The 18,395-nt window shown below is 49.3% G+C and overlaps 1 protein-coding gene across 1 annotated transcript; it reads right to left on the bottom strand.

Moving 5' to 3' along the window:
* Positions 1 to 5,005: 5,005 nt before the first annotated feature.
* MRPL37 (mitochondrial ribosomal protein L37) lies at positions 5,006 to 18,393 on the bottom strand. Its single transcript, XM_057500220.1, has 7 exons — positions 17,977 to 18,393; positions 14,544 to 14,724; positions 14,334 to 14,449; positions 11,477 to 11,662; positions 10,281 to 10,438; positions 7,018 to 7,221; positions 5,006 to 5,233 (listed from the first exon to the last, which is right to left on the bottom strand). The coding sequence occupies exons 1-7, from the start codon at positions 18,320 to 18,322 to the stop codon at positions 5,156 to 5,158; spliced, it is 1,269 nt and encodes a 422-aa protein (XP_057356203.1). The 5' UTR covers positions 18,323 to 18,393; the 3' UTR covers positions 5,006 to 5,155.
* Between the last annotated feature and the right edge of the window lie 2 nt (positions 18,394 to 18,395).

The raw sequence follows: 18,395 nt of genomic DNA, 5'->3' as shown, positions 1-18,395 counted from the left end.
CAAGTAGAACTTGAGGTGCTTGTTCAATATCCAGGTAAAGATGTCAAGTGGGCTGGTCTGGGCTGTTGGCATTATTTGGGAGTTGTTGCCATTTGGATGGCCTTTAGAGCCATGAGACTGGCTGATATCATCTGGAGAGGGAATGGAGAAGGGCCCTTGGGCCCTGTGCCGCTCAGTGACAGATCTGGGAAGCAGGAGGAATCGGCACAGGAGGCAGAGAAGTGAAGAACAGCACAGTGAGGAGAGTGGTAACGGCCGCTAAGGGGCCCTCCAGGCCCAGGGACCCAGCCACACTCACACTTCATTCAGGCAGTGCATGGCTGGGCCCCACAGACCTCCACTGCTTTCTCCTGACTTTCAGTTCAGCACTTCATGCCCAGCTATGCAGAACCACTTACAGATGGATGCCCCCCCACCCGGGGCCTCTGTGCTTGCTGTATCAGTGTGCCTTTCCTACCTGTACTTCAGTAGCCAGCTCAAATGGCCCCTCTTTTGGAGCCTTATGGGCCAAGTTAGAGGCTTTCTCTGGGCCCCCACAGCTCCAATGCTATAATGGGTCAGCATCTGCCTCCCACCTAAGGCTGGGAGCTCCTTGAAGCCAGGGACTGCGTCTGAGTGTTGTCTCCAGAATCACCCAGGACAAGGCCTGGCACCCAGCAGGTACTCAATGAGTATTAAGGGGGCAACTGGATGTTGGCTGAGTAGTCACCCACTGCATGCTGTCACCTGTGGGCAGGTGCTCAGGTGTGAGGAAAGGGGGTGGCCTTTATGGCTACCTGCTTCTGCAGATCCAAAGGAGACGGATTGCTCTCAGTGTCCACCAGCAAACTGGGAGCTCCCAGAGCTCAGGCACCACATCTCTTGTGTATCTCTGGCTCCCAGCACAAGGCCTGGCACACAATAGGTACTTACAAAATGGGCTGAATTGTTGGACTGCCCTGAGAAGAGGTCTGCAGTGGAGAACCTCAGGGCTCAGTCCCTAATCCTGACCTATTCCTGGGTTCCCTCATGGCCCAGCTGGGGACAAGAAGCTTTCTCTGTACTCAGCCAACACCCAGTCACTCCATGGGGGGTTGCGGGAGGCAGTAGGTAGCTGGAGGGGCCATGCTGCTCTTGACAGGCTGGAATCTGGCCCTGGGCAGCAAGCCTGCTTCCTGGATACAGGTTTTGGGAGTGGGGAGGTGTGCATGGCATGGGACTGAGGATCTCAGAGGCAGTAACCAAAGCAGAGTCCAAACCAGGGGAGGGGCTAGCCTACAACACCAGGCTGTGCTCAGCCAACCTGAAGAATAAGGTCCCTGGGCCCTGCTCTGATTGGGCCTGGAGCTGGTGGCCACGGTGAGGTGTGGACTGAGAAGTGGGTGAGAGGTTCAGAGGGAGGCAGACATGGCTGTTTGGCTTTGAGGCATGTAATTCCCAGCCTGGAATTTCTACAGGGCAATTCCCTGAGAGCAGGCGGGATTTGAGGCTCCAGAGGGCAGAGCTGGGACCCGTGAGTTGAAGCGACAGGATGACATTCCTCCCAAGATGGGAAAACCCAGCAGCCAGATAGGCCAAAGTCTGAAAGTGGCTACATGGAGAAGTGGCAAGTCCCCCGCCACTGGAGGTGGTTAGCCAGCTGGGGGAAGGGTAGGTGGGGACAGCTGTCCACTGGGAGATGTTGGTTCCCGGGATCCCAGGTCAGGGGCAGAGGAGAGGGTAAACAGGCCCCTTCTCAGAGGCAGAGTTGGGGTTGGAACCGACTCTGACCTCACTCAGTCCCTCCCAGCTTTCCAGCTGTTCTGTCATCTGTGGAAGAGGTACCCACAGACTCCGCTGCTCTGGGGCTGAAATTCCTTCTGCCAAAGGCTGTGGCAGATCCAGTGCTGCCAGTGCTGCTGAGGAGGAGTTGGCGGCGCAGGCCTGGGGCGAGGGTGGTGGGGGGACACTGTCCTGATAATGGAGCCCGTGCTCCCACAAGCAGGCACTCCCTGGCCTCCTTGCTGTCCTACACACGCAGATCCCGTGGCCTTCCCAGAGCCGCTGCATTTCCTCCAGCTACCTTCCCTGCCTGCTCCCACATTCATTCAGTCTCTGCTCAGATGTCACCTTCCTGCAGAAGCCCTCCTGGCCTCCATCAACTTAATAGAGCACAGCTCACCTGTGAGGTAAGAGCTGACATGCCCCCTCCCCAGCTGCCAGTGGCTCACACTGTGTCCCTTCTGGGGCAGTGCCCTAGGCCCCAGGGAACTACCTCACCAGGGTTTCACTTCCTCCCAGGCATGGCCAGTGGCCAATGGCTGATGTGGGACCTCAAGGCCCCACCCCTCTGCCTTAGTTTGGGAGTTCTGAAGGGCCATCCAAATCCAAGCCCTCAGGGTGAGCTGAGGTCCCACCTCCTCTCTGTGCCCAGTCCCACCCTCCTTGCCTGCTTACAGGTCTCTGGGGAGTGAATGCTCCCCAACAAACCTGCCACAACCTCCATCTCAGAGTCTGTGCCAGGGAACCCCCATCTAAGACACCCTGCTTCACTTTTTTTTTTTGTATCACTCTGACAAAAATTTATTTTTGTTGGCTTCACACTTAAGAACGTAGACGCTGAGAGCCAGGATGTCGTTTTGTTCACAGCTTTGTATCCAGGGCCTTGTGGCATGCCTGCCACGTACCAGATGCTCACAGATACTTGTTGGATGAGTAAATCAGGTGGCTGAGGTGGCTGATAGTTCACATCCTGAGGTGAGGACCAGGCACTAGGATGGAGCTGTAAAAAGTGCACATCTCTGGAGGTTACCAGACATAACTGGGGAGAGGGTCCCAATACATGGTGGTTCTGCAGCAGCCAAGCAGGTGGGCTCCAAGACTCACAGCGATTTGTTCATTCAGGTGAAAGGGAAGACCCAGGGAGAGAGTCTAAAACCTGAGGTGCCCCTAGCCTGCTCCTTTGCCAGCCTTGGGCCTGCAGCTGAGGGACAGAGCCCAGCAAGTCAGAGCCTCTGACAAGCACCCACTCTAGACCCAGCCTGAGCCAGCCTTGGGAGAGGACAGAGAGCAGCCTAAAGTATCCCCCAAAGCGATCCCACTCTCATGGGGCCTCTGAAAACCTCCAGACCCATCTACTTAAAACCTTTTGGTTAAATGCAACCTGTTGACCCAAAAGTGGGGAAAATCTGAAAGGGAGGTGCCTTACCCCCATTTTGCAGGATCGGAGAGGGAAGCTGGAATATGGGAGGCTCTGGGACATGGCCTCCCCCTAGTCCAAGGCTGTAATTGCCTTGCTACTGATGTCTGCTGGAAATGAACTGAGGAATTTCCTAATGGCTCAGTAAGATGCTTAAATATATGACCAGATGAAAATATGTTCACATATGTCCACAATGGCAGTGTCAAAATTTTGGTCCCAAAGTCTGTTGCTTACAAGTCCAAGTCCCTGTAGTGGGACTTTTACACCAGTAGTGACATCCGCCACCCCTCTACTCACACAGTACTAATTATTGCTTCTTGCAGACACACTCTGACTAGGTGGGTAGTCAGTCTCAGGCCTTAGGCCAAACAGGGCCTTAAAATCATTCTGTATTTCCTCCCTTGCTGTGTTTAACAGGGAAGGGGATTTAAGAAGGTGGTCAGCAGTGAAGCAGGTGGGCATTTAGGATTTGGGGAAGCAGGCAGTTGTCACCACAGAGCAGCTTCCCACATCTTCACATGACACTACATGGTCTCAGCCGGTCTCTTCTGTATGGGGATAATAAACACCATCAGTCCTGCCTGCCTCACTTGCACACCAGCTGCAAGGGGCTTGAGGGACAGTGCAATGGATGTCAGGCTCCGCAGCTTAGCTCTGGGGCGCAAAGGGAACACATCAAAGCCAGCCATTAGGAATGTCAGGCAGCCCTCAAGCAGTGAAGTCATCTGCCCACTGTCCACTGACTCACAGCCTCCATCCCACACATTCACGATTCAGGCTTGCTTCACCCTCTCACTCCCCACTCCTCCATGCTCAGCCTGGCCTCACCACGCCCCCAATCCCAAGCCTAAAAGGTGAGTTTTAAAGTGGAAGGAACACAAGCCTGAAGCAGAGATGCACAGGCTGGACTTGCTTTGCCCGTTATTAGCTGTGGTGGTTGCAGCATGTGGTCCCAGGTCTCTCCTCCAAGAGATCCTCCAGCAGCAGAAAGTGTCCAGGGCTAACTGCTCACTCTCAGCAGGCCCTCTGAGAATTGCACTCAGCCCAACAAAGCCACCTAACCCAAGATCTCTGCCCCTCTGGGGAGCAGTGTATGTCCAGTGACTGGAGACAGGCCAAGGCGTCTGCAGAAAGGCTCAGCACCTCACCTCTGGAGCGCCTGCAAAACCAGGAACTGGCCCGGGCCTTGGGTGCCAATCCACTGAGCTCAGTCTCTCCTCCACTGGTGCTGAGCCTCAAGGTTCTCCCCAAACTTTCACCTGCAAATCTCCATCTCAAAGTGTTGCCTAAGGAAGCTGACTTAAAACACCAGTGGTGTAGCCTTGGGCAGTGCCACACACAGCAGGCACTGAACACTTTTCTTGAATATGGAAATGACATTTACCTTACAAGGGCTGTGTCAGGATTAGACAAGAATCTGTGTATAAAGTGCTTGGTCCAGAGCAGGACTTGATGTTATTTGAAACACAGACACTAGTGAGGAATCTACAATGAATATCCTATTCAGATTTTCTGCAGTCATTGTGGAATGTGTCCACAATTTTGATAATCCCGTAAGACCTGTGACATCACAGAGTACCTATATGGCAAAACTCTACATGTAGCATGATCTATAGTCTTCAATACAAGGTAGGTCATATTAGCCCCAAGTTTCAGGTAAAGAAATTGAAACTCAAGAGAGATTAAATCCTTACTGAAAGTTACAAAATGGGTTATGGGCAGAGCTGGGCTTAACCTGGGGCAGGTCAGGCTCCAGGGCCTGCACATGTAGGGAGACAGCTCAGTGTGGGCTCACAGGTGGGTGGCCCCTCCAGATACCACCCTCACACCAATTACAGGCTGCAGTGCACTGGAAGGACTCTTTATTTAAAGTCAGGAGACCACTGGGCCAAAAGAACACCAAAAGGTACCTGGCAGGCCCCAGTACCACCCAGGATGCAGGATCTTCTGTGGAAGAGGGGGCGGGGGGCTTCAGGCCTCAGAATGGTCCCTGGCTCACATGGCACCATGCAAATACAGAGCTAAAAACTTCCTGAATGTCTCTGGCTGGAAACCGGTCGGCCCAACAGGTTCCTGGAAAGAACACAGCCCATTAGGATCCTGCTACTAGGTTTGATGGCAGCAATTAAAACAAAGGTCAGTTTTATATAAATCCTAAGTGCCTGGATAATTGTTTCTTTCTCTCACAAACCAAAGAGGGACACTGGGGAGCTGGCACTGAAGAGATGCCTGAAGGGCTGGGTTGGAGAGAACAGAAAACATTCCCAGCACCTCTCAGCCAAATCGTCTGTTGACACTGCCCTGATCCCTAATTCCTCTCCCTTCTACCATGAATAAATGGTCTACTGTCACCTTTAGTTCCCAGGGACAATGATCCCTCACTCACACCACCCACACTTATCAGGTGCCTTCTGTCTCTGTAGTGGGCCTGCATCCCGTGCTGGAACCGGAACAGTGACCTGAATTTGGTTCCTGCCCTCAAGGAGCTTATACAGCCAGAGAGTCAAACGGTGATGATTAAAGGTGACAGGCCTTACAACAGAAGTAGGAAAAAGATGCTGAGAAAGCAGAGGAGAAAAACTAACTCTGACTTCTGTACATGGGACCATGTATGAATGAGAAAAGGCAAGTAGAATGGGCCAGGAAGAAAAGGAAGGTGGCTTCAGAGACCAGCACAGGCACTGGTACAGAAGCAGATGACGGCTGGCATGAGGATGGGCAAGGAGGGAGGCAGGGCCCATGTGGGAGGGGAGGGGACAGGTGGGGGCAGGGGCTGAACTCCAGAAGCAGGAAGAGCATCTGACCAAACCAGGGTGGGTCTGCACTGTTAGTGTTCCGGAAGGAAGAGGACCCCAAGACAAGAAGGGATGAGGGAGTGCATGACTAAGCTGACTGGTGTGGCTGACAGATGAGAGGCAGTGGTGTCTGGGGCCAGAGAGAAAGGCCCAGACCCAGGAGGCATTTCAAGAGTAGAAACAACACCGATAGATGCTGGATAACTGATTATAACCGCCATGCAGATACAGTTCAAAGGCTCAACAACTCTGTGGAGCGCATCGCCTCAGCCCTGTGTGGGAATGTACGACACAGTTCACCACAGATCCAGCAGCGTCCCTACTCCATTCTCTCGTTCCCTGATGCTGCTTCATGTCTCTTCAGAGTGCTTATCACTGCCTGAGACACTGAATTACCAACTTATTTAGATATTGCCGCCGCCCCCTGGCACAGACCACAGGCCTGGGCTCTCAGCTGAGCCCAGGGGGTACAGCAGGGACAATGCCACTGGAGGAGCTCCGCACCTGTGGAATGAAATGAATGACTGCCTCGATTGTGGGCCTGCCTTGGAGGAGCTTGGAGCTGGGTCTGATGGAGAAGACACATGTAAACCCAGGCCTGCTGCACAGCAGTGGGACTGAGCTGGGATGGGGGGCATGGGGCCACAGGAACCCATGTGAGGCACTTAAGTGAGGCTGGGAGTGGGACGGTGAGTTCTTAGGCTAAACCTGGAAGAGCAAGTGGAGGAGGGCCAGACAAGACAGAAATGGGGCAGGGGGAAGGGAGAAAGAAAGGAGAGACCTCCTATGCAAAGGGAGCGGCATCAGCTAAGATCCTGAGCTACCTAAGCAGTGGGGCTACCAGAGGGGGGAGTGGGGAGGTGAGCTGGGCAGGGCCCAGGGTGGAAGGTACTGCTTTAGGTGACGGGCAGGGCCAAAGTGCCTCCAGGCAGAGGTCCTGGGGCTGAAGCACCTACAGCCAGGGCCCCACTCAGGAGCATCCCTTCACCCCTGCCTGGCTCACTCTGGGTAGGAGGAGCTACGGCCACAGTCCTCCGCCTGGCTGAAGACGGCTGAACTTACCACAACTACCTTCTTTTTGATCACTGGGCGACACCAAAAATGCTGATAGAGGAGCTGGTCTGAGTCCACCCAGACCAGATTCTTGATGCCCTCATCAGAGACCAGATCTGTGGTGTTCAACTGCAACACCAGGAACTGGAAGACACGTCCGTCAGTGCCCACACTCTGCACAACTACCGGCTGCTCCAAAACCTTAGCGTCGTTCTGAGGGGAAAGGGGGCAAGTAAATCAAATGAGAAAGTATAGGGTGCAAGCAGCAGCACAGGCCAGGCGGCTTCTAGATTTGGCCTTTAGAGCAAACGCCCACTCCACTTCATGGGGCAGTGGAAACCGAGTGAGTTCAGGGCACTGTCCGGGCCAGACCTTCCCTCCCTCACCCAGCCTGGCTCTCTCTGCCTGGCCTAAGGGCCTATGGCTCCAGGGTGCCTGCTCTTCAACTTGAACATGGTAATAATTCCTGCCATTGAGGGTGATTACTGGGCAAGTGGCATAATACAGGAAGGTGAGCCAGGAGATTAATGATGGGAAATCCTCAAACTCACGGCATTACCTGGTGGTGACAAAAATAACATCAGCTCTATCGAAGGTCACCTGGGAAGGCCAATCAATATAATCTCATTCAGTTCTCACTCTATTTGAAAGGTGAGGAAAGTGAGACTCGGTGCGGCAAGTGACTTGTCTAAAGTCACACAGATATATGGCCTCAGAGTGCAGACTGGCTAACACTAGACATGCTCATTTCCCACTTCCGCCTGCTCCACAGGGGCCTGGCAGCCTGGAACGCCCTAAGCCTGCAGGCTGTTTCCTACCTTGGCTTTGCGCTCAAAATGCAACTCTGAGAATGTGTCAGCTTCCAGAAGCGTCCGCTCCTGTTGTTGTGTCAGCAACAGGATTTCACTAGTCAACACATCTGCTAACTATCAGTTAGTGCCCTTTGGTGGTAATAATAGTAATGATAATACCAGCAACCATTTACTGAAGGCCTCTCATGTGCCAGGCATGATGCCACTTTTACATAAAGTCTCTTCTAATCTCCTAAATCTAGCAGTATATACCCACTTAACAGATAAGGCAACTGAAGTGAAGTGATATAATTTGCTCAAGTTACCCATGAGAGGTGAGCCAGGATCAGACTCCATGCTAATAAATTACTTAGAACCCTTCTGTTCTGGTTTACACCTCATAGTACACCCCTGTATCTGATAATAACCTCTGTTTACCCTCACTAGTGTCCTCAATAGTTGGGATGACAAATCCTCTGTTCCCCTCCTGAGTTTTTGCAGCAATCCAGTTTGGTGACTGCTGCCCAGTAGACAAAGATCCAACATGCAGGCTCCATGAAGCAGAGCATCTCTGATTCAAAAAAGCTGCCTACCTTCACCCTTCCAGGGCTGAAACTTACATTAGGAGTAGCTATGTCAGACCTCACTGTGGGCCACACTGGGACCGTTGGCCTGAGAAATACCTGTTCTTAGCTGCACGAGAAATAAATAAAAAGAAAAGTACCTCTAAGTGTTAGCAGAGAATTCTGTATTGACTCTTATATCCCTCTACAGATCAATAAAACTGCAGGTAGTACATAAATTTCTCAGCAATTTTACCTTTTACACAGAGGCTCTTCCCATAATTGCTCAACTTCACATCCCCAGGAATAATTTGTACCTGGAGATGGGGAGGCCTCCTTTCCTACCCAACTGGGTGGCAATTAGCGACAGCGTTGCTACCTATGCTCTACTGGCAGTAGCTGGCACAGAAGCTACAGTGGGCCTACAGGCCTGGGGCCTGGCATGAGACTATCTCTGCCTCCTTCCACTGCCCCAGAGTTGGGAGGCAGCACGTCCTTCAAAACTGGAGGGATCAGGGCTCCAATGGTTGCTTTCCCATTCATTAGCTATGGATTTGGGGCAAGTTACCCAACCTTCCAGATTTTTCAAGAAATATAGTCAGAGAATGGAAATAAAGATACCCTTCCAAAGATCGGAAGGACACAAGAAGGTCACATAAAGAAGCTAATCTCTTAGCTGTGTGACCTTGGGCAAGCTACTTAGCTCCCTGAGCCTCAGTTTCTTGATGCGTACAACGAAGCACATAGTATCTGCAGAGGAGGTTGCTGCAAGAATTAAATAATGCAGTGGTTCTCAATCTTAGTGCAGTGGTTTTCAAGCTCGAGTTTGTACCAGCATCACCTGGGGGGCTTGTTGCAGCACCGATTGCCGGGTTCTACCCTGCAAGAGTTATGGATGCAGCTGGTCTAGAGGAGTGGGTCTGAGAATCTGCATTTCCAACAAGTTCCCAGATGATGTTCATGCTACTAATCCAGGAACATATTTTGAGAACCACTGATACAGAAACCCTAATTAAATGTCTGGCATGTAGCAAATGCTCAATATGGGCAAGATCCATTCTACTGTCTCATTTGGCTAACCACACCTCCCCAACCCCATCCAGTTCCTAGGATGGGAAACAGAACATTTTTAATTTCTTTACCCCTCCAGGAGGGCCTTAGGCTCCAACCAAGCCCTGGGAGCTGGCCACAGCTCTCAGAAGCTCCCCGGCCATAAACACACACAGCCAGGGGTCTGGTGTCCTAGGACTGCTCAGGGGCACCCAGACTGCCATCCCCTCCCTGGAGGCCTCTTCTCGCAGGCCGCAGGCCAATCTTGGGTAGCTCTGTGTGACAATCACTCAGCCCGTATTCTACACCATCTAGGTCCCTGAGACTTCCCCTTAAAATCATGGGGCCACCTCTAAGTGGTATTTGGGTCCCCAGAACCCATCCTGACTTGGCAGGCAGGTCTGGGTCATTTCTACTGCTTCACTTCCCCCTGCCTACCCAATGGAGCCTGTGTGGGAGCCAGTCCTGATGCTACAGAACAGATGCAGTGTGCTGGACCACACGAAACTGAAGCCTTAGAAGTGGGGCATACCTAGTTAACAATCCTTTCTCCCCACTTACTGCCATGAAGTGCTGGACAAGCTGCCTGGCCTCCCTGTGATTCACTGGCATAATGTGGAAAATGGCGATCACAAAGAAGCCTTGTGGGCCACTATGACCAACAAATGAGGTATTTTATGTAAAAGCACATCTGCCAGGCAGGCCCCTGGCAGATGTCAGCTCACTCTGTAGGGTGAGTGGAAATGCCTCTCTTTAAGACTCCTCAGTCAAGCAAGGAGTCCTCCCGCGCCTCCTTTCTCTTTGATCAGTGTAAGGCTGGAGACCCACACCATGTAAAGCAGCTAGGTGGTCTTCTCCACATACGTACCCCATAGAGGAGCCGGGCCTGAGCCAGGGCATTGCCAAAGGCAAACAGGATCATCTTGGCGCGCAGCTGATCTGGTTGAAAGCGGTGTGGTCGTAAATTGGCTGTCTCCAGGAAATACAGGGTGTGAGGATAGGGATAAGGATAACCCTGCTGGAATCCTGCAAAATACATAATCATGTGGAAGGGAGGACGAGATTCATCAGCCGCCCCAAAGCCTCAGGACAGTCGCCTGACCTGAGCTCAGGGCCAGGCACTCAGGAGACTCACTCAAGGCAGACAATATCATTACAGCTTGGGGGCTGGCAGAGCTCAGCCTGCCCACATCTGGTCCCCTGCCTGTTTTTGAAAATAAAGTTTATACTGGTGCAAAACCACACCTACTCCTTTACATAATGCCTACTGAGTAGTGTGACAGAGACCATATATGGCCTGTAAAACCTGAAATATTTACTATTTGGTTCTTTACAGAAAATGTTCATCAATCTATTATAGGCGATTTCTTACATGCTAGCTCTCACTCCACCCCTTTCTCTTGCATTCAAGCACACAGAAGACAGTGATGTTAGTACAAGGATAACCTGAAATGTATGGTAATTATTCTTTAAAAAGCAAATCACCTACATAATTCAGTACTTTTTTATTAACAACAAATGACCTTCCTCAGCACAATACTGGTGCTGAGATCTGAGACCAGCACTTGTTCATCTACGCCATGGCACTGCCAGGCCATTATTCTTTCCCCCTGCATGGCTCTGAGCAAACCTTCAGTAGGCTTCCCTCCAGACTGAGCTCCACAAAGGCAGTGGCAGGCTCTGCTTGGCCTCTGTTCCTGTACCTGTCTTAGAGCTGAGTGCTGGGTGTTTACATGTGCCGAGTACCTGAAGCAAGGACTGAGGCAGACAGGAAAGCCAGGTCTCTTTCTTAAGATTTTTAGAGCCTATGTTTTCCCAGCTTCTTTCTTCCTCCTTTTCACCCACTTTCACTAATTCACGGTACTCACTTAACCTCCCTGAGTCTCAGTTTCCTTGCCTATAAAATGGGGTGATAGTACCTGTCTCACAGGGCTGCTACATGGTTCTTAGGAGAAAATGCACGAGGTGCTTAGCACATAGGAAGTACTCAATCTATCCTTTCCCTTTGGAAAAAACATGACCCCATCTCCAAGTTGCCTGAAAGTCAAAGGCTTTGATACTTACCCGTGTCATCCTTCACATCATAAACACTGCATTCCTGAAGATCAATAGTGGGCAATATTGGGTAGAAAGTCTCAAGAACATGATTCTTAGTAGCTTCAACCTCCTCTCTGGAGGCAATGGGGGGCAGAGGATCCTTGGCATTCAGCTGGACTCCACTAGAACCACGGACCTGAAAGAGCACAGATTCTAAAAGTGGAGAAAGGTAATTAGTTTACTGGCTCAAAGCTTTATTTCAGCTCAGCTAAGTCTAAAGCCTTCATCCTGCCATGCTCCTCATGTCCTATAGCTTTCCTAGCTGCTCAGCCTAATCACTTTGGCTGAGATGTTAATCCTGGGATTCTTGAGAGGAGGACTGACTAAGGCACTCTTTGTGCAGTTTCTCCTTTCCAGGGAACTCTCAGACCCGGTGGTCTCTGTAGGTTCAGGGCTGCCCCATACAGATCTTCCCAAACACCTGCTCTAAGCTGGGGACCCAGAAATGAATGAGAGTAACCTTCTGCCCTCAAGGTCCTTACAGGTAGTAAGTGCTACAACAAAAGTATGAACCATACTCAGTAGAGGAGAATAAACTGACCTCCTCTGGGAGGACTGGGAAGTTTCCTGAAAGAGGCAAAGCCTTCGAACTAGCTTCTGAAGGGTGAATAAGAGCAGAATTTCTCAACTTTGGCACCAGTCACATTTTGGACCAGATAATTTGTTGGAGAGGCAGGCTATCTTGTGCACTACAGATGTCTGGCAGCATCCCTTGGGATGGCCTCTACCCACTAGATGCCAGTAGAAACCTCCCCTCTACCAATGTCCCCACAGGCCCAGTTCAAGCTATGACAATCAAAAATGTCTCCAGACACTGTCAAATCTCCCCTGGAGGGCAAAACTGCACTTGGTTGAAACCCATTCAGTAAGAGTCTGCCAGGCAAAGAAAGGGAAGGAAAAACATTCTAGTAAAGAAGAAGTAACAGGCACAGAAGTATGGGAATTTAGGGAAATAAATCAGATGACTAGAGTATGATATGGAAGGGAAGGAGGGATGGAGAAGGAGAAGTATGGAGACTGGAGGCTGCAGAGAAAGGCTATCAAACCCAGGAAAAGGGCCACGTTGTTTTCAACAGCTGGGAGAGAAAAAAAAAATCAGGCTAGTCAGAAAGTCTCTCTCAAGTCAGATTAGCATTTTTGCAACATGGAGAAATAGATAAAAGGAAACAAACTCAAATCTGACTAATCAGCAAGCCTGTCACTGTCAACTTGTGCAGATGCCTTACAGAAGGCTGCATGCCACCACCAGGCAAGATGTGCCTGCAAAGACCCTGTGAGAATGGCCACCTGTGAATTCTCCATGGAGACAAATCTTCCTCTAAAGGTGCTTGGGTTTTTAGAAATAGTTAAATCACAGTGTGATGGTAACAGATCAAGGCTGATGCTATTGTATATCTAAAAACTGGTTTGGCCAACACTGTCATTTACTTAGCATGTGGCTTCCCTTACTGGGTATGTGAAAAACAGATACTACATCTGTGGATGGGTACTCTGATCTGCTTGTTAAAATACATCATATCCACACCTCAAGAATAGTTTTCTCAAGTATTTCCTGTTTCCTCACATATAATCTGCAAGGAAGATAAATATGCCTGGACCTCTAACCTTGGGTTTTAGGTTCTCCCCACAGACCACTCTAGTGTGGTTTCCAACTCAATTCCCTCCACATCCCTCCTCCAGTGACAGCTCCAAATAGGGCAGCTTAATTAGAGCTAATACTTGATGATGGGCCAATAAGTACTCCTCTATTAATAAGGTTCACTAATTTCCTTAGTGGTACCATTACCTCTGCAAAGCTGACTCCTTGCCAGGAAGTCCATACCCAGCAGCACAAGCTGGAGAAACCTCACCAAGATGTCCTGAAAGTCCCCAATTATTCCACATCTGGTTTCCCTTCCCCAGGATTCTACCCATTAGGACATCTGGGTACTCTCACCACCCCTACTTGAAACACCTGAGATCTGGTATTCACTCACCCATCCCTTCAGGCAGCACCTACTGTGTGTTAGACACTCTGGACTAAAGTGAGTTAGACATGGTCCCTGACACCAGAAATTCAGTTTATTGGGGCAGCAAGAGAAGATATTAATTACAAGACAGTGTAATATGTGCTATGATAAAAACAGGCATAGCAGGCATAAGAAGCAGAGAGGAAATAGCTAACCTACAGATTTACATAGGAAAAGGGCCTCAGTTAGTCCTGCAGACTCAAATAAGGGAAGTAGAAAAGAGCATTCCAGACAGAATGTACAGCATGTGCAAAAGCACTAAGCTGGAAAAGCTTCGCCAAAAAGCTGCAAGTGGCCTAAGTGTAAATTTTGGGTACGGGGATGAGGCGGGGTGGAGGACTAGAAAGACTAGGTGGTGGCCAAATCACAGACAGCCTTAGGTACCATGATAAATGGTTTATGCTGTTGGGAGATGGGGAAGAATTTGAAACAGGGGAGGGACATAAAGAGACTTGCATTTTAGAAGGATCACTCTAGCAGTTATGTGAAAAATGGATTTGGAAAAGGAGAAAAGCATGAATGGGGTAAGAAGGCTCTTGCAACAGAGTATGAGCTTTATGAGGGCAGAGACTATATGTGCTTTATTACTCCCTTACATTCAACATTTAGGCACTAACAGACAATAGATATGGCTGAATTAAGTCTAGGAAGAAGTGATTAAAAACAAAAAAGGTTGGGCCATGGCTAATGATACTGAGGGTATCTGAGTGTCTGAGCACCCACAGAATTGGACCATAAGGATGTGAGCTGGTGGTGGGGCTAAAAGTAGAAAGATAAACACAGACTGAGGCTTTCAGGTGTACAAGATGACCAACCTCGATTCCAGGTGGTGGATAACGTACAGTTTTTGGCAGAGATCCGCCTTGCCAGAGAAGGATGCTTGAGAATCTGGGACTTACACAGCTGTATCAGACTGTCCACAATGACTGGGCTTGGAGAAAAGAAGAGGCATTTGGAGATATAATGCAACAGGTTGACTCCCAGATCCATCAAGTGGAAATCATACTGACTTGGGGGAAACTTACCAGTAGGTCTCTCTCTTGGGGACATCTTCAGTGGAGTGCCATAGACGAGCATGAGAGATCATATTCAAAACACGTTCATCTTGGTTCTCTATGTGGTTCCCTGGATCATCAAGGCTAAGTACCTTCTTGGGAAGGCCTTCTATTAACTTGGCCTTGGTAAGCCAGAGGGCCTGCTTCACACCTTCATGGTAGTCAGTCACAAAAAAAACAAAAAAAGACGATTCAGGAAGAGATGCTTAAGCCAGGTAACATCTTGGGGAAGAGTCTGCCTAGACGGAAACACAGGATTTGTTCTGACACCTGAGGGGCCAGAACTAATAATGAAGAGTTAGGAGAGCCAGATGTCAACTCAACTTCAGGAATGACTGTTTACATAAGGATGGTCAACAACTGATTGAGATGGTGGGTGCCTGATAGGGAAAAATTTAAACAGTGGCTAAGAAGACTGAGATCCTAGGGCTGAATCTTGCAGGCAGGGGTCTGTCTGCTGCCTGCATGATTCAGACAGACCCTTAACCATAGGACTAAATCAATGGATGCCAACCTTTCAAAACCTAGATCCCTTCTATTAACCCACACCCCAGTCCCTGACTGGAAAAGCCCAGGTCTACCAAATACACCTCACTTACCAGGTGTGGGCCCAGGATTAAGCCCATGCTGCTCTATCAGGGGTAATAGCTTTTGGAAATACTAGAAATAATCATACATAATTTGAGGAGCCCTGGATTTGGGAGCACTTAAACAGATAATTTTTTATATCTCTGAGATTCTATGAGTTATTTTATAAGCAGATTTTCTTATGAAGATGCCCTATAAAACAGACTGTTCTATTTGTCAAAAGGATCGTACTGAGGACCTTCTGAACTTCTCTGGCCTCAGGTTCAGAAACCCAGGGAGGTTGCTCTTTTCCTGGGTTCAGAATTGTTTTGTCTTATGGACATAGTGAATTGCTTAAATGAAGTTCTCCCCTATGCCAGGGGTCAATAAACTTTTCCTTAAAGGGCCACATAGTAAATATTTTCAGCTTCCAGGCCATAGAGTCTCTGTCACAACTACTCAACTCTGAAACTGTAGCATGAAAGCAGCCACACACAACATGTAAACAAGTGGACATGGCCGTACTCTAATAAAACTACAGAAACAGGCCAACTGGCCCAGTCAGGTGGCTGTCCCTTTACCATTTTTTGATTGCTAGCAAGCTGAGAGCCAAACTTGGGGGTCTCTGTTAGCAAGTAGAACCTCACAGTATGGATTTTTTGTATTCACCTCATTGTTTTATTTCTCCTTTGTAATGATCCCCTAACCTACCTATTTTTTATTTAATCTGGGTATGTTGTAAAATTTCTGTAAAATGCCCAAAATGCTTTTCAGGAAAAGACATAGTATAAATAAACTAAAACAGATTTGATTCAAACCACTTAGTTTTTAAACATTAAAGAATGTCAACTACTCTAAGCAGGATGGGCTCTGCTGTGGTAACCAGGCAAAATCCCCTCACCTCACTTTCCCCAGATCTGGCTTCCCTAAGGGAGAAACAGACGCAGCCCCAGGACCTAAGTTCTGCCTAAGTCCACCTACAAGTCCTCTACCTTCAGATCAGTTAACACTATTCTTTTCATTGCCTGTTGCCACAAGCTGACAGAGGACTGGTGGCTGCTTTGGTTGGCAGGCTACTTGTCCCAGCTGGAAAAACACCACTCTGATTCAGTCGTATCTTCATCTGAAAAGCTATGTCTGGGATTAAAGGGAGCCTAGAACACTTTGGGGGGAGACACCCTTGGGCAATTTCTTTTGTGAAAAGGCAATACTTTTCACTTGAAGGCTCATTAAGACATCAGACATTTAGAAATGTAACTTCTGGATTTTCTCGTGCAGCAGAAACAACTCTGGCCTGGGAGTCAGGTAGCCCAGGTTTTAGTCCAGACATGGCCATTGTTCCCTAAACTTGAAAGTGGATAAATATTAAGATTTTTATGGTTCACTAGTATATGAATAAATGTAATAATGCTTACTGCCATTTACTGAGCATCACCATCTACCCACTGCCAGGGGCTTTATCTACAAGATGGAAGGGATTTTATGGAACGGAGGATGAAATTCAGACTACAGAATGAGCTTAAAGTCACATACCTTCCAAGTGACGGGGCTGAGAGGAGACCCTGATTCTGTCAACCCTAAAGCCCATGATCTCTCCATTACCCCAGTCTGCTTCATTAGCCCTGTATCTTGCAGAGGTTTTTACAGACTTTATAAAACCTCTTTGTTTATGGTGAAAGCACAGGGTATGTTTTCAGCCTGGTCAAATGAGTGTAAGTCAAACAAGTGTAACCTTAACTTCTAAAATATTACTAATGCATTCCTCCACATGGTAATGTTAGCAGAGTCACTAGAGGATACCAAGTCTTGTGAGGGCTTCCAGCACCCTCTGCAGACACTGGAAGTGTTTAAAGGCTGGAAACTCAGCTTTCAGGAATGGGTTTGAGCAGCTCAAAATGCCAGCCAGTTGACTTAAGTTTTTTTCAAACCCAGGATTTATTCTCTGGCATAGTCCCCAAATTGTGCCAGGTCTCTTTCCTTGGAAAATACTGCTCCCATTTACCTCAACTGTTTTGTTTTCAGAATGAGCCCTATCCCCATCCTGATTTGAGGACTAAGGAAGAATGTGGAGGAAGAATGAGAAGGGACTCTCTATAAACAAGCCTCTCCACGGACTCTGGAAAATAACTTCTGGCACTGCTCTAGATACATTGACTGGTTTTGGCTCAGTCACTCTAATCTGTTCTCAGTGAGAGTGAAAGGGGAGCAGAAGCGGGCTAGCAGCTTTTAGGTCCAGATCCTTTCTCTGAAAACAGCTCAGCTCTAACCTTTCACAAAGGTCATTGACTCAAGAAACCAGATCCACAGCCAGATTCACTATTAACCCATGGTCCGCCTGTGGGTAAATGACTTCCCTCTGTCACATTTACCAACCCTGTAAAATGATGATATAGGCCAGGAGATAAGCACTCTACTGCCTCTTTCCACTCTAATCTTTCTCCATCTATTTCGTAAATGTACAACTACACCTGAGCGTCAGAGCTGAAAGGGTCAGTGTGGACCACCTAGTCAAAACCACTCATTTCACAGAAAATGGAAGCTCAGGAAGGTTCAGCCACTTGCCCAAAACCCCACACAGAATTAGAGACGGGGTAGGCCGAGGAACTAGGTCTTTCACTTTGCCAATCAAACTCTCTTAATTCCCCTCTTGCAAGCACAGCTCTTTACATCCCACTGAATCCTGACAACTCTCGGAAGATGAAAATCACTACCGGTTCCATTTTACAGACGAAAAAACGGAGACCCACAGTTTCAATGTCTTGTTCAAAGCCACAGTGGGTCGTGTCGGTGCTGGGCAGAGGAACAACGTCCCTTCCCGCCCGTCCAGGGGCCTCACCCTCGAGGAGGCGGCAACGATGGTGGAAGACGTAGCAGGCCTGGTCCTTGTACAGCGGATGCTCGTGAATCGGAGGCGTGCGACGGAACTTTGGGTGCGTCCAGCCGGGGTCCCAGGGCGGAAAGACTGGCCGCGCCAGGCCAGGCATGAAGTGCATCTTCCCCGCATAGGTGATGGGCTCCAGTCCAGGGATCTCGTAGACCCTGTCCAGGGGAGGAGGCTCGGGCTTCCGCGAGGAGCGCACGCCCCAGTCGTACGCCCTGCGTTTCGGGGCCCCGCAGCCCCCAATGATGAGCCGCCCTGGGGGAGCCAGTGCCCGCCTAGCTGGCCCCGTTACCAACGCCATACCGACTTAGTCTTAGGAACTGCACTTGGACGCCACCATTTTCCCGCGCGCAAGGCCTGCTGGAAACGAAAGG

Source organism: Manis pentadactyla, chromosome 4 (assembly GCF_030020395.1).
Source record: "Manis pentadactyla isolate mManPen7 chromosome 4, mManPen7.hap1, whole genome shotgun sequence".
Lineage (NCBI taxonomy): Eukaryota > Metazoa > Chordata > Mammalia > Pholidota > Manidae > Manis > Manis pentadactyla.
Note: the sequence above shows the minus strand (reverse complement) of the source record. Positions and strands in the feature narration are given on the sequence as shown.